Here is a 15,344-nt window from a genome sequence, read left to right as displayed (position 1 = left end):
TTTCAAAAGGCATCTGAACTTCCTTGAAGAGGTCTCACCGAATCAGAACTAAAGAGCTTGGATGAAAAGTGAAACGTCTTCAGGGAAAAAATGAAGTCCAGTTGCTTTTTGAAAAAGCACTTTTGGGATAAGGCGCCACTAAGTATGGGTACATTGGAGTAGGACTAGTCAAACTTTTCTGAACTGGGTCAAGCCTCCTTATAAGGTACAATGTATGAAAAATTAGGGGAAATTGTGAGCTCCACTGATTCACACACACACACTCAGAGTTCTCCAATTTAAACTGATGTTTATTTTTAGTATTTTTAAATAAATATCAAGAGACTAAAATAATGGAAATGGGCTGGTTACATAGCAAGAAGAACTGGTGGCAGTGGGCCAAGGCATAGAATGGATGAATCCATAAAATGGATCCCAGTTAATAAAAAAAGTGTCCAAGAAAGAGAACTTAAAACAAGATGGATCAATGACATTAGCACATATTGCAGGTTCAATTGGCAAAAAACAAACAAACCTCCGGACCGTATTGGTTGGAAACATGAAAGAAGCCTTCATCCTGCCATGGATAGACCATGGCTAGAATGATGAAATGAATTAAGTAAATTATGCTTATTCCTATTGTACAGAAGCCCCAGTTTAACAAATTGATAATTTACATGCAGAGTGTTTTACAGTTACTTAACTATCTTGCCTGCTTGTTTGCTCCCTCCCTCCCTTATCTCATGCAGTTGCTACTTATCAAACTTGGTTATTGTACAGTAGTTTCAAGTTGCTTTTAGCCCAGGGAGGCGATAAAAAAGTGGGAATAACCCTTTCCTCAACTTCTTAGAGTAGAAATCCATCATGCTGGTTGAATTCCTTACTGACTTCTGGTCTTCTTTTTTTGGGTAAATGCAGCAATTTTGCTTGCCCTTACTGGGTTCTACCGTGCATTCTTCCTTCCTCCAGGGATCTTCTGTCTGAATAAGATGTCTGCTTTTTCCAGTAACTTCAGTCCTAGCTCCTAAATTCAGTTTGTCTCTGGTCCATACTGCACAATAGCACTTAGACTTATATACCACTTCACAGTGCTTTCACGGCCCTCTCTAAGCTTTTTACAGAGTCAGCATATTGTCCCCAACAATCTGTGTCTTCATTTTACCCACCTCGGAAGGATGGAAGGCTGAGTCAATGGTGAGTCTGGTGAGATTTGATTTGCCAAATTGCAGTCAGCAGAAGTAGCCTGCAGTACTAACCACTGTGCCATCTCAGCAAACCGCATTAAACAATCTCCCTTATTGTTTAATAAATCTGCTATTATAGGGAGTCCTTGATTTACAACCATTCATTTAGTGGTTAAAGTTACAACAGCATTGAAACATTGTGACCATTGCAACATCTCCATGGGCATGTGATCAAAATTTGGGCCCTAGGTAATGGGTATATATATTTATGACAGCTGCACTGTCCCAGGGTCATGTGATCACCATTTGCAACCTTCCCAGCTGGCTTCCAATAAGTAAAGTCAATGGGGAAAGTGAGACTCACTTAATAACTGCCTGATTCACTTGACTGCAGTAAGTTGCTTAACCACTGGGACAAAAAAACGGTCATAAAATGGGGCACAACCAGTGATGGGCTACCAAAATTTTTACTACCACACTGGGCGTGGTTTATGCATTTTGTTTCAACATCTTTCAGTGCAAATTCATTCATTCATTCATTCATTCATTCATTCATTCATTCATTCATTCATTCATTAGATTTCTATGCCGCCCTTCTCAAGGCGACTCAGGGCGGCGTACAACAATTGGGTGTTCTGGGGTGCAGCTGCATTTTCGCTACCCCACTGCGTTCCTCCCTGTCCAGGCAGTATAAAGTGCATGTACTATATAAAGTGCATGTACACAAATGCACGCACAGCTCTTCTAAAATTATACACATTCAACCTCGTTTACTGTCATAGGAAAAACATACCCAGAGCCCAGAAGGGAAAAAAAGAAAAAAAAATATCAAAATTTTGCTACCGGTACTGCATACCTGACCATACCCGTAGGAGCCCACCACTGGGCACAACTCACTGACTTAGCAAGTGAGGAAATTTTGGGCTCAGTTGTGTTTGTGAGTAGACAACTACCTGTACACAACATGCAGACTGCTTGCTCACAGATGTCTTAAGCAGGCATGAAGTTTCTAAGTGTCTACATGAGACTTTGCATGGAGTTTGAAATAAACAAAAATCTTAACCTTGGGATCAAATTGCAACTGCCATCTCAATTAAGGCAACACACTGTGTTCCAGAGAGCAAGAACATTTCGTTTCTCAGCAATAGCACCCATCCGTGAAAAATCCCCCCCCCCCCCAAATCCAGTTGGCTCCATCACCTTTAGGAAACTTCATTATGCAGAAGCACGTTTATTTATGATCTGTCATAATTAGACTCTTTACTGTTATTTCCCTGGTTATAAAAATTTATTAAAAGCATGGGAATGATTAGAGTCATTATATAGAAGGCAGGGGGAAAAAAGTACTTCCAGACTTGCTTTTTGAAAAAAAAGGTTGGCAGCCTATTTGAGAATTCCGCTAATCAGTTATAATTTAAGGGCAGTACACAGCTGTATAACTCAATTGTAAAAGGCAGATGGGGTTTATGAGAGATCTCGCTGAGAAATAAATCTACTGTTCTTATTTACCTTAGGACGAAGTTTGAGGCTCTCTGTTTAGAATTTTGCTGATAGAAAAAAGTAGGCCAAAACAGAATTTAGAAGACTGAATTAAAACGTCTGGGAATGAAGCATAAGACCAAACTCAGCCATAAACAGTGATTAATCGCCTTTTACTACTTTATGTAGCACTAGCAAAGATAAAATTACGTAATGATCCTTATACCTTTTGCATTAAAATGTTACTATTACAGCATGACGTTTTACCTTACATTATGTGCTGACTTTGCAACTATCTAGACCCTGTCCCTTCGGATTTATTTATTGAAAACATTTATTATTTATTGATTTATTTGATTTGATTTGATTTGTATGCCGCCCCTCTCCGCAGACTCGGGACGGCTAACAACAATGATAAAAAACAACATGTAACAATCCAATTTAATAAAACAACTAAAAACCCTTATAAAACCCAAACATACACACAAACATACCATACATAACTTGTAATAGCCTCGGGGAAGGAATATCCTAACTCCCCCATGCCTGGTGACAAATGTGGTTCTTGAGTAATTTGCGAAAGACAAGGAGGGTGGGGGCCGTTCTAATCTCTGGGGGGAGTTGATTCCAGAGGGCCGGGGCCGCCACAGAGAAGGCTCTTCCCCTAGGGCCCGCCAAACGACATTGGTCAACGGGACCCGGAGAAGGCCAACTCTGTGGGACCTTATTGGCCGCTGGGATTCGTGCGGCCGCCTAATTTATAACTGGGTGTTTCCCAATCAATTATCCCTATTTATTTAATATATTTAGATATCATCTATGCAGTGGGCACGGTTTTCAACAGACTCAGGCCTACAATCTTGGCATGCTATGGTCTGTGGGGTTCCTAAGAGTCAGACATGGTTTAATGACTTAACAACACATTTAATATGCTCCTTACATTTTGACAATTCAATAATTATAAAATGTTTGGTAAAATTAAGTTTAAATTGAGTTAAATTAAAATCATACAACACAGCTATGACAATGATCACTTATTCACCCAAAGCCCTCCTGAATAATTTTAAGCCACTTCTAGAAGGCTACTGTGAGAATGACCTTGAGAGATAAGGAGAAGAGAAGCTGCTGAGGGAATGATCAGAGAAAGGAGGGAGCCCATTGCTAAGTAACAAGGAGAGAAAGAAATTTAGAAAATATCCATCCTAAGGTATTAGGTAGTAAAAACAGATGGCAGGAGATCTTTTAATGTAGCCTTACAATAAACTAGAATTAGCTTGACTTATCTTTTTGTCTGGCCTACTTGGGAAGCTGTCAACAATTACATAATGACAATGATTTTGCCTCCAAGAAGAAATTCCAGAGGCCAGGGGCCATCACAAACATGTAATTATTTGCCCTGTAATGACTATATACACTGCTCAAAAAATAAAGGGGACACTTAAACAACACAATATAACTTCAAGTGAATTAAACTTCCGTGAAATCAAACTGTCCACTTAGGAAGCAACACTGATTGACAATAAATTTCACATGTCAGCACATTCAGCTTTGTACAGAACAAAGTATTCAAATAATATTTCATTCATTCGATCTAGGATGTGTTCTTTGAGTGTTCCCTTTATTTTTATGAGTTTATTTTTATACCAAGAGTTAAAATAGGACATATCCCTGAAATAGAGCACCAAGCTTACCTGTCAAGAGGGCCAAAGTTTTATGATTATTTTATTCAATTATTGCATGCAATCCACAGTTGCTTTTTTCAAAAAAGATGGTTGGCTATTCAATTTGATCAATAAATGAAGTTTTAGGGTTTTTTTAACATTTAAACACTTTTCCATAGAAGCAGAAAAACAATGAGCGGTTTAAGACACCCAAATGCAATTTAGCTGAATACTGGAACCTTCTCTTCTTTTTGGAAAAGGACCTTCTGGGACAACCATGACCTGGATTACTGAGAATCTCTACAGACTAATACCTTTTCAACTTTCTCTGAAGTCAAATGAAAACAATTGAATGCTTTATTTTCAGCAATTACTTCTGAAATAAATAACACTAAGCACTTACCTGTTTATTTAACATTTGAAGTATTTGCCCCAAGAAATGCCTACCCGTAGTACTCATGGAGTACAGAACATAAGAAGCTATCATAAGATTCAGCTAGACCTATGTATTCTGTCCTTCTCAGTAAAGATTACACATTTTTTCCTGCCTGTATCTGACAGAAAAATCTAAATATGAATTACTTTAATTTAAAAGTAAATAAATATTTTAAAAATCACAGTGGAAGCTCTGAAAAAACTTGTTTCCAGAAGCTCCATAGACAAAAAACCTCTATAAAGAAGCAAATATTAAGCAATTAATATTCTGCTTGCATGCCAAATCCCTTTTGCTCTGAGTTGTTTTTCTAATGCTGATTGTCTCTCTGGTGATTACTAACTTGAATCTATAGGGGTTGACATTAAATTATATTTACCAAATACCTTAATCTGGTTCTTGGTTTAGGAATAATTCAGAGTAACCTTAATAGTGATCATGAGTTATTTAGTAAAAATATTTGAATTGGATTCCAATGGATTTTTAAGATTTCAGGACCTGTGGTAGAAATTATTCATTCCCTCAACTGCCATTTACTTTTCTATCTTATGAGAAATCTGAAGAAAGTTCTCTCAGGAGCTCAGCTCTTAACAATAATTTTTATTTCAAAGTTGATAGTTTCACTGTTGATATGGTCTGCTTTCCATAATCAGAATGGTTCCTAATTTTTGTGTCTACAAGCTGAATATCAACTGTTGTATTAACTCTGTCCAAAGGTTGTCCCGAAGGTGTTTTTCAAAAGGCAACTAAACTTGGTTTTTTCCTTGGAAAAAGTTTTGCTTCTCATCTGAGAAGCTTCTTCAGTTTTACTTCTTATCTGAGAAGCAAAATGTTTTCATGAAAAAAACCCCAAAGCAAGTCCAGTAGCTTTTTGAAAAGCATCTTTGGGACAACTATGATGTGGATTATTGAGAATCTCTAGGTATCTTCATCAAATGGATGTTAAGCACTTCCATAGAATTCTAAAAATTAGCAAAGTATACAGTGTTCCCTCGATTTTCGCGGGTTCGAACTTTGCGAAGTCTATACCACGGTTTTTCAAAAATATTAATTAAAAAATACTTTGCAGTTTCCCCCCCTATACCATGGTTTTTCCCGCTTGATGACGTCATGTCACTGCCAAACATTTGTCCGCCTTTAATAAATATTTTTAAAATAAACTTTAATAAATAAATACGATGAGTAATAATCTAAGTGGTTGCTAAGGGAATGGGAAATCACAATTTAGGGGTTTAAAGTGTTAAGGGAAGGCTTGTGATACTGTTCATGGCCAAAAATAGTATATTTACTTCCGCATCTCTACTTCGCGGAAATTTGACTTTCGCGGGCAGTCTCGGAACGCATCCCCCGCGAAAAGTGAGGGAACACTGTATTGCTTAAATCCATATTTTAGAAAGCAACATGTCATCTCACCTATACCAGCTTTCTGAGTTTATTTGAATTCATGCTATTAGTATTGAGTGTTCTTATAAAGAATATAAACACCATAAAAGGAATACAAATAATAATTAACCACAACTCTGCTTTTTAAGAGCAGCTTTCCCCCTTTTCTGAATCCTGCATATTGCAGTTACAAAAGGTGAGGAATTGCTGCCTTCACCTTTCCTATGAGGCTGATAGGGCAGGGACAAGAATTAAGGCCCAGTCTGATGAAATAATTTACTTAGTAAGGATGTCTCATTCATCCCACCATTTAATAGTCAGAAGGGAAGCGAAAACGATCTCCATTTGCTGACCAGCCGTGTTATCGTCTGTCAAAATGCAATATTTTATTAGTTCTATTATTTGTAAACTAGCCAAAATAGCATTATCTCCACATTTTTTTTCACTCAATTTTTTGGAAAGCTCCATGAGATTAGTTCCCTTACGTTTGCGCTAATTCCTGCTGAAAGAAAAAAATGACTTCAGTATAGAAAAGTATACAGTTGTTTATTTCACGAGAACTTTGACAATCTCTTCATACACACAGTAAGATCTCCATGTATTCAATAGAAAGGTGATTTCACAGATTCACTTCCCAGGGATATCCTCCCATTTTAGAATCATTATAGACCAAACTGCTTTAGATATCAACATCCCCTCAGATATTTGTGCTGGCTAACAACGTGCGTCTACTCCAATTAACTGTTACTCGGTATAAAATCGGCTAGTCTCCTTTGGCAGAGAGTCATACACGTCTTGGAGAGTTCATAACTTTCCACTCAAACTGCTCTTGGGCATCAACTTATTTTCTGCATCACTCTTTCCTGATCAGGAACACATAAATGTAAATTGTTTTCCGGTCAGCAAAAAGTGGAATGCAGATTCTTAAATACTATATAGGTAGTCCTTGACTTACAACTATTCATTGAGTGACCATTCAAAATGACAATGGCACTGAAAATGGTGGCTTATGGTTTTTCACTCTTATGACCATTGCAGCATCCTTGTGGTCACGTCCAAATTCCGGACACTTGGCAACTGGCCTGCATTTAAGATGAAAGTGTCCCATCTTTTGTGTGATCATCTTTTGTGAACTGACATATTCAATGGGGAAACAGATTCACTTAAACAGTATGACTAACAACTGTAGCAATTCAGCTAACAACTGTGGCAAGAAAGATTGTAAAATGGGGCAAAACTCACTTAACTGTCTTGTTTAGCAATGGAAATTCGGGCCCAATTGTGATAATAAATGAAGGACTACCTGCATGGTGTTACTTTAAAACAGAGGTCTTCAAACTTGGCAACTTTAAGACTTGTGGACTTCAACTCCCAGACTTCTCCAGACTTTAATTCCCCCAATTCCCCAGTAATCCTTGCTGGGAATTGAACTTGTTGTGATTTGAATTCCCAGAATTCTTCAGCCAGCCTTGCTGGGAGTTGAAGTCTAACCACTTTAAATTTGCTAAGATTGAGAAATACTGCTTTAAGGCAAAGAGGACTATAGCTCCCCCCCCTCCCCGTTTTATACTCAAGGCAAAATTATTTTATCATGTTCTTCTATCTAAAAACTATTTTTTTAGTAGTGCTAAAGGCTAAATTTAAATCCAATGACTGATAAAGCATGCACTTCAATCCCATTTTAGTACTTGTGTGGACGTTTCAACATACATTTCTTCATATCTTCATATAAAAGCTTTGTTCTCCATGGTTGTCATACCTGTAAGCATAACCCAAGTACCCCTTCATAGGGCTTGAAAGTTCATTTGTTCATTAACCAAATAACAAAAGAAATAAAAACTAAGGGAAAAAACAAGAACGGGGGAAAGGAGGGAATGGTGAATGTTCCTTTGATATTTGTAGTAAAAATAAGCCAGAACTCGATACTAAAATGATGCCAAATCTTTTACTTAGAAGTATTTTATATTTCCAGTGGGAAGTCATCTGCAAATTGCCAAAGGTTAATGGGTCTTGTTGTCAGTTCAGTCAAAGTTGTTTAAGATCCAAACAGCCTAATGAAAAACAAAAGGAAAGTTAATGACTAATTTTTATCAATTATTCTTATAATAAACCCGCAAGGCAAAACCAAGCTTATATATTGTCCTTTTATACTGTCCAATAAGTTAAATCCATTGAAACATATTATGAAATATCCTCATTATCTAAGGAACAGTGAAAACAATAAATGAACAATGTGAACTTTGAATAATTGAAGCTCATATTTTATAGCCAGTATATTACTACAGCAGTATCAATTCAGGATTCCACCTTTTCCATGTTTAAATGCTGATACTATAGTTAGAAGAATACCATATATTATGTAACTGTGCACACTAAGCAATAAAAAGACAAGGGAAGGAAGACGTAATAAACATGACACCTTCGCTTGGATTACTTACACAATCATGCAAAACATCATGAAAATATTCCACAGCGCGATGAAGATCCGGAAGTATCTTAAGCTCAAGAGAAACTCCCTGATATTATCACCTAGAAGTTGGGAAGTAAATGAAATTGCATTTATACCAAAAATTATCCCTTCTTTCATCCACACTCCTTTCAGTGTACACTTAGCAATAATTTATTCAGTCATTAATTCAGGTACCATCTGACTCCAGACTGACTTAAACAATTGGAGTTATTTCTATGATTTCCAACAATTAATAAGGAACCTTTTATTTTTAATGAGGCAAGAAAACAAGGAATAGAATAGAAAAGAATAACAGTTGGAAGAGACCTTGGAGGTCTTCTAGTCCAACTCCCTGCTTAGGCAGGAAATCCTATACTACTTCAGACAAATGGTTATCCAACATCTTCTTAAAAACTTCCAGTGTTGGAGCATTCACAACTTCTGGAGGCAAGCTGTTCCACGGATTAATTGTTCTAACTGTCAGGAAATTTATCCTTAGTTCTAAGTTGCTTTTCTCCTTGATTAGTTTCCACCCACGGCTTCTTGTTCTACACTCTGGTGCTTTGGAAAATAGGTTGATGCCCTCTTCTTTGTGACAGCCCCTGAATTATTGGAACACTGCTATCATGTGTCCCCTAGTCCTTCTTTTCATTAAACTAGACATACCCAGTTTATTTATTTATTTATTTATTTATTGGATTTGTATGCCGCCCCTCTCCTGCGACCGTTCTTATAAAACTTATAAAAGAGTCTTTCTAATTCAAGCAAGTTGTAATTGAGCCTGTGAACCAGCAGGATAGAAGACTGCATGAAAAGAACTATGCAGAGCCTCACAATGCCCATATGCAGTCCTATATTTGTGAATGGCTGGCATGTTGATATTCTACCAGAAGACATTCAATATCTTCCTTTGTATGCCTATGACTTGTCTGCGTGGCTAAGAAATCTCCATATACAATATTTACAGAATATGTATGAGAGAAGAGGAAAGATGATGTCAGGCCAAAGGATGGTCACTTAACAATGTATCCTTTGGTTTAGGTTTGTGACGGGAATTCTCTATAAATGATTGAAAATCAACTTTGATGACTGCTTATCCTGGCTAGAATTGAGATTCAGTATCTGAGTGACTATATATTTTCTGAACTTTCAGTTTGCTCGTTGTGCTGTTTTTTGCACTCCGGAGTTTCAAGAATCTTCCCTTAACACTCTGAAATGCAAAAAAACAGCACAACAGCAAAACTGAAGTGTGTTTTCCCGAACTTCAGGTTTGCCTGTTTGAGCATTTTTTTCACCTACCAGGCTTTAGAAAGGCCTGTGCATATGCACGGGGGGGCAGTCAATGTTCCTTCTAAGGCGATGCGGCCGCGCACCCAAAAACTACAACTCGCACATCCTTTTCCAAGGCCATGCAACGGAGCTGGGCATTGGAGTTGGGGGTGGGGAACGATGAAGGTTTTTTCTTATTTTGAATGTTGTCTACGCGTGTGCGCGCGCTCCCCATTTCCCTGCCAGCCCGCTGGGGGGGGGGCAGCAGGGAGGCCACAACTGAGAGGCTCAGCACTGGCCCATCCGCGGCGGGCAGGGGTGGCCGCGCCTCCCTTTCCTTCTCCCAACGCCAGCGGCCGTCGCCGGCAGTAGACATAGGCGATGGGAGAAAGAAAGGGAGGCGCGGCCACCTCCAGGCCCCTCGTGCCTCTGGCCTCTCGCCACTGCCCCCTGCCCGCCTGATCCGCCCCTCTCTCCAGCTTTCTCCTCCTCCGCCTCCCGCCTTGGGGCACGGCTCCTCCTGCAGTGGTGGCTGCAGCAGCAGTGGCGGCTGCGGATTCTCCTCCTCATCTGCATTCCCAGTGAGGGGGCTGTGAGAGAGTTTTCTCCAAACGCTTCGGGAACGCCCACCCTGCAGCCTCTTTGCTGGGAGCGCTTTTGTCCCAGGCTGTCAGCGAAGGGGCTGCAGGAAAGGCGGGGCAGGCATTCCTGAAGCACTTGAAGAAAGCACTCTCGCAGCCGCTTCGCTGACAGAGAGAGAAAGAGAGAGCGAGAGAGCAACAGACCGAGACAAAGAAAGAGAGGGAGAGAGAAAGTGAGAAAAAGAGAGACAGAAAGAGAGAAAGAGAGTGAAACAAGAGAGAAAGAAAGCAAGAGAAAGAAAGAAAACAAGAGAGAGAAAGAGAAAGAAAGCAAGAGAGAGAAAGAAAACAAGAGAGAAAGAGAGAGAGAGAGAACAAGAGAGAAAGAGAGAGCAACATAGACCAAGATAGAAAGAGAGGGGGAGAGAGAAAATGAGAAAAAGAGAGAGAGCAAGAGTGGGAGAGAGAAAGAGAGAGAAAGAAAGCAAGAGAGAGAAAGAAAGAGAAGAGGAAGGGAGAGAGAGAAAGAAAGCAAGAGAGTGAGAGAGAAAGAAAGCAAGAGAGAGAAGAGAGGAAGGAAGAGAGAAAGTGAGGAGAGGAAGAAAGAGAGAGAGGAGTGGAAGAAAGGGAGAGAAATGATAGAAAAACGGGGAGAAAAAAAGAGAAATAAAATGATTGAGGCAGAGAATGAGAGGAAAGAGAGAAACAGAGAGAGGTGACTTGATTTAAAGCATAAAGCACCCAAATAATCACAGAAAAAACCCCCCCAGCCCTCACCTGTTTTTGATATGTTTATGATATGTACTGTATGGTTTTATGAGTTTGCATTATGAATTTAAAATATACTTGGAATTGTAGAAGATTGATGAAAGTTAATAATAGTAAATGCTAAGTGCCTGAAAATTAATTGAGCTTGGAAATATTGAATGAAATTATAGAAAAGTATAATTTATGGAAATATGTTAATTGATGCATTGGTGTTCAGGTAGATTTTCATAGTATTACTAATTATTATAATACTATGATAAATATTTAAGAAATGAAGATTTTTAAACATGGATTTATTAATAGTTGTGTTTTTGGTTTTGCTGGTTGTTTTAGTTTTAATAGATTTTGGTTTTGTTTTATTATTAATTATTTTTAATAAAAAAGAAGGGAATTTATTTCTTATTTATTTATTTGTTTATTTATTTATTTATTTTTATTTATTTTTATTTAATTTTATTCATTCATTCATTCATTCATTCATTCATACATACATACATACATACATACATACATACATACATACATACTTACTTCTATGTCGCTCATACACTATATTTTTCCGCCCATACCGAAAAAAAGTTAAAAGGAACATTGGGGGCAGTACAGGGTGTGTGTGCATGCGTGGGTGGGTGGGTGGGGGAGTGGTGTGGACACATGCACGTATGATAGCACACCCACACAAACCCTTTTGGCACGTGAATCAAAAAAGGTTCACCATCACTGATCTAGAATGTTTTATTTCTATTTCATATTTTCCTATGCAATATCTCAAAACAAAACTAAAAAATTAATTGCAACTATTTTGGAGACACACAAAGATTTTTTTTAAAAAACACCCTTCAGTACAAGGGCCTTACTTAGAATTTTTACCTGTTGTTGGTTCTCTTCCTTCTTCACCAAAGCTCTGACTCTCTTTCTTCTTCCTGGAAGGCAGACAAAGAAAGATTTGCTTTCAAAATCCCAGAGCATAATATAGTACAGTATTTCATAATTTAAGACAAACAGCAATATGTTAAAATGGACAATGACAGAAGAAATTCTGCTGACTTCTACTAACCAAGGTAACCGATGGATTACTACAGCAATTTGCTGAACCCCAGAAAGAAAACAAGGAAGTTTCCAGGCTCACTTGAAAAAAATTCAGAAATAATTAGCCATACAGAAAAAATGCTGGACGAGATGAATGCAATCTAGGCAAGACACAATAGGAATCTTCTTGCAGCAATTAAGGGAAACTTCCATGATTTAAACCAGGAGTCACCAACCTTTTGCACCTAAGGGACCACTAAATTCATAATTTTAAATCACATGGACTATAATATGATCTGCCTAATAACCAACTGGGTGGGCAGGGCTAGGTGGTCGTGACCGGATGGGTAAAGCCAACTCAATGTCACTCACATTGAGCTTCTACTCGCCCCTCCCCGCTACTCCTCCCCTGCCCATCCGGGCTTCTTATGGCCCCAACAGGAAGCAGTTGTTGGAGCTAAGTAGCCACCATGAGAAAGAGTTGCAAAACATCTGACTCAGTTCAAATTGGATCTGACTGAGAAGGAGGCTCACCTCATTGAGGACAATGAGCACAGGCTTTCCAAGCAGAGGGAAGATTTGCGGGAGTACAAGGCAGATACCAGCACCTGGAGGTTCAGCGTGCTGAGATAGTCAGCCAGTTCCAGGACATGATGCAGTCCCACCAGCGGCTCTTCCCTCCAGCCTTCACCCAAAGCCCCACACCAGGAGGCCAAAGCAGACCCCAAGCCAGAAACTCTGCCCTCTCCAACCCACACAAAAAGACCCAGAAGAGGAGACCCTGCAGCAACACAAACCTCCACTGCACATATCCAGCCCATAGTTTGAGGACCCCTGATTTAGTGCAATATAAAAAATGCAAATAATTTTCATGCAGACCACCAAAATTTTCTCACAGACTACCAGGGATCCATGGACCACCAGTTGGTGACTACTGATTTAAACAGCACTTGCAGCTCCTTCACCCACTGCTATAATATTCAGCTTATGATATTCTTAAAGAACCACAAATTTGGCCAGAGTAGTAAACAGACTATATTTCCTATACGCCTAACAACATAGGAACTGTCTTACATATAGGTCTCAGGTCTTTTGTAAAATTGGTAAGTATTCTAATTGGAAGTAAAGATAATTGAACCTTCTGACTGCAAGTTCCTCACTTTACATTTGAATCTAGGCAGCTGTGGCTGATCCTCAAAAGCTTAGCAAAGTTGCACTGCTCAAAATAAATAAATAAAGGACACAATATAACTCCAGGTAAATCAAACTTCTGTGAAATCAAACTGTCCACTTAGGAAGCAACTCTGATTGACAATCAATTCCACATGTCAGCACATTCAACTTTGTACAGAGCAAAGTATTCAATGAGAATATTTCATTCATTCAGATCTAGGATGTGTTCTTTGAGTGTTCCCTTTATTTTTTTTAAGTGTATTTAACAAGAAATCTCAGGGTTTCATGCTATCTCACCAGTTTAGTTGCACAGGTTATCATTTAAAATGAGGCAAACACAACATGTATTTCTCTGTGATTGAAAAATCAAAACAGCCAACCATGCTTATATTTTGCAAAAGAAAACATAGCGGTGGGATGTGTTTAGTCAGCAGATTGGGGGAGGAGTCACAGGAGCATAGTTGACATTTTAAAATGAAGCTCTCTGGTGTGCAGAAAGTTGTCTCCTACCAAATCCATCCAATAAACTACCCTCTCTAAAGAACGTCAACTGTCCAGAAAGGAGGTTTTGCCCATTTTCCCGAAACAGATCTCATAGTCTCGAACCAGGAGTTTTTTCGGTGACCAAAATCACACATCGTAATCTTTGAAATCAAAAGCTTTCCCCAAAGAAACCTCTTCCTGCGGGAAGTACAAAACCTCAATTTTTACTGTTCTAGGAATTCCTGTTTTCCCAATGAAGCAAATCCTGCTCCCCTACCCAATACTTACAGCCTGAAATTTAACACTGCTCCAGCATTGACCAGCAGAGTCCTATGTGGCAGAAGAAGAAGGAAAAAATAAGAATATTTTTTAAATTTATTTTGTTAAGTACGTATTGTATATATATATATACATGATGATACTAGTAAGAGAGAGACATGGGGGCAAGAAACTGCCTACAAGTTAAGGACAACTGCTTCCTCCATGCCTTTCTTATTTATTTATTTATTTATTATTTGGATTTGTATGCCGCCCCTCTCCGAAGACTCTTGACGCATGCCCATCCCAATGACTACTTTGGTGGGATTTTTTTGCATTTTTAAAAGCTGCAGGGCAGACACAAGACATTTAGCCAAAGCAATTTGGAGTATTCTGCTGCCCCTTGTCCCACGTTTACACAACCTTTGAACTCCACGGACTCGCGGAGTCGAATTTACCAAACAGGAAAACAGCTATGCCTCCCCCCCTTTGATAAAACCGGTTGCTTGGCAACAAGCTACCTCGTTCTCTCCCCCTTACCCGAACAACAGCAAATCCCCCAACATCCTGCTACTTCCGCTCTGCTACTGCTATCGGAACGGAAATATACCCCGGCTGACACGCAGCAGCTCAGCAGCCAATAAACATCACGACTTCATCCTTGCCTTTCCATCCCTCGGCCACCAGGTGGCACTCGCCCGCTATGTTGTGTAAGGAGAAAGGCTGTGGTAGGTTACAAGCGGCTGATGACGTTTGTCAGCAAACCCCGCCCACCGATTTAAAGCGCCGGGATTAGGTCTTTATCCTGGGAACGAAGACTGACGTTCGCTCTCTAGTGGGTTTCTTTTTTCTTCTTCGCTTTATTGGTTTCGTTCCTGTTGTATCAGGTTCCCTCGCCCCCCACCCACTCCGAAGTAAGAAATGTAAGGCGATATCTATTTTTAGCAAAAAGTCGGAGGGAAGAACAGAAATTGTGACGTTATAGAAAAATAATTTATTTATTTATTTATTTATTATTTAGATTTGTATGCCGCCCCTCTCCGCAGACTCGGGGCGGCTCACAGCAAAGTGAAAAAACAATCTACAATAAATCTAAATTACTATTTAAAAAACATTTTAAAAACCCCATTTTCTAAACAAGCATACATACAGACATACCATTCATAAATTGTAAATGCCCGGGGGAGATTATATAGATTAAACTGAAGGTTCTTC

General features: G+C 39.1%; 1 protein-coding gene across 1 annotated transcript; it reads right to left on the bottom strand.

The window, feature by feature from the left end:
* Positions 1–6,648: 6,648 nt before the first annotated feature.
* On the bottom strand, positions 6,649–14,815 carry SMIM7 (small integral membrane protein 7). The gene is made up of 5 exons (XM_070748228.1): positions 14,670–14,815; positions 14,160–14,201; positions 12,057–12,109; positions 8,558–8,648; positions 6,649–8,170 (listed from the first exon to the last, which is right to left on the bottom strand). Exons 1-5 carry the CDS (start codon positions 14,693–14,695, stop codon positions 8,155–8,157), a joined length of 228 nt encoding a protein of 75 aa, XP_070604329.1. The 5' UTR covers positions 14,696–14,815; the 3' UTR covers positions 6,649–8,154.
* Positions 14,816–15,344: the final 529 nt, after the last annotated feature.

The sequence above is a fragment of the Erythrolamprus reginae genome, chromosome 1, assembly GCF_031021105.1.
Source record: "Erythrolamprus reginae isolate rEryReg1 chromosome 1, rEryReg1.hap1, whole genome shotgun sequence".
In the NCBI taxonomy this organism is placed as follows: Eukaryota; Metazoa; Chordata; class Lepidosauria; order Squamata; family Dipsadidae; genus Erythrolamprus; species Erythrolamprus reginae.
The sequence above is the reverse complement of the archived record's forward strand: the minus strand, read 5'-3'. Positions and strand labels throughout refer to the sequence as shown.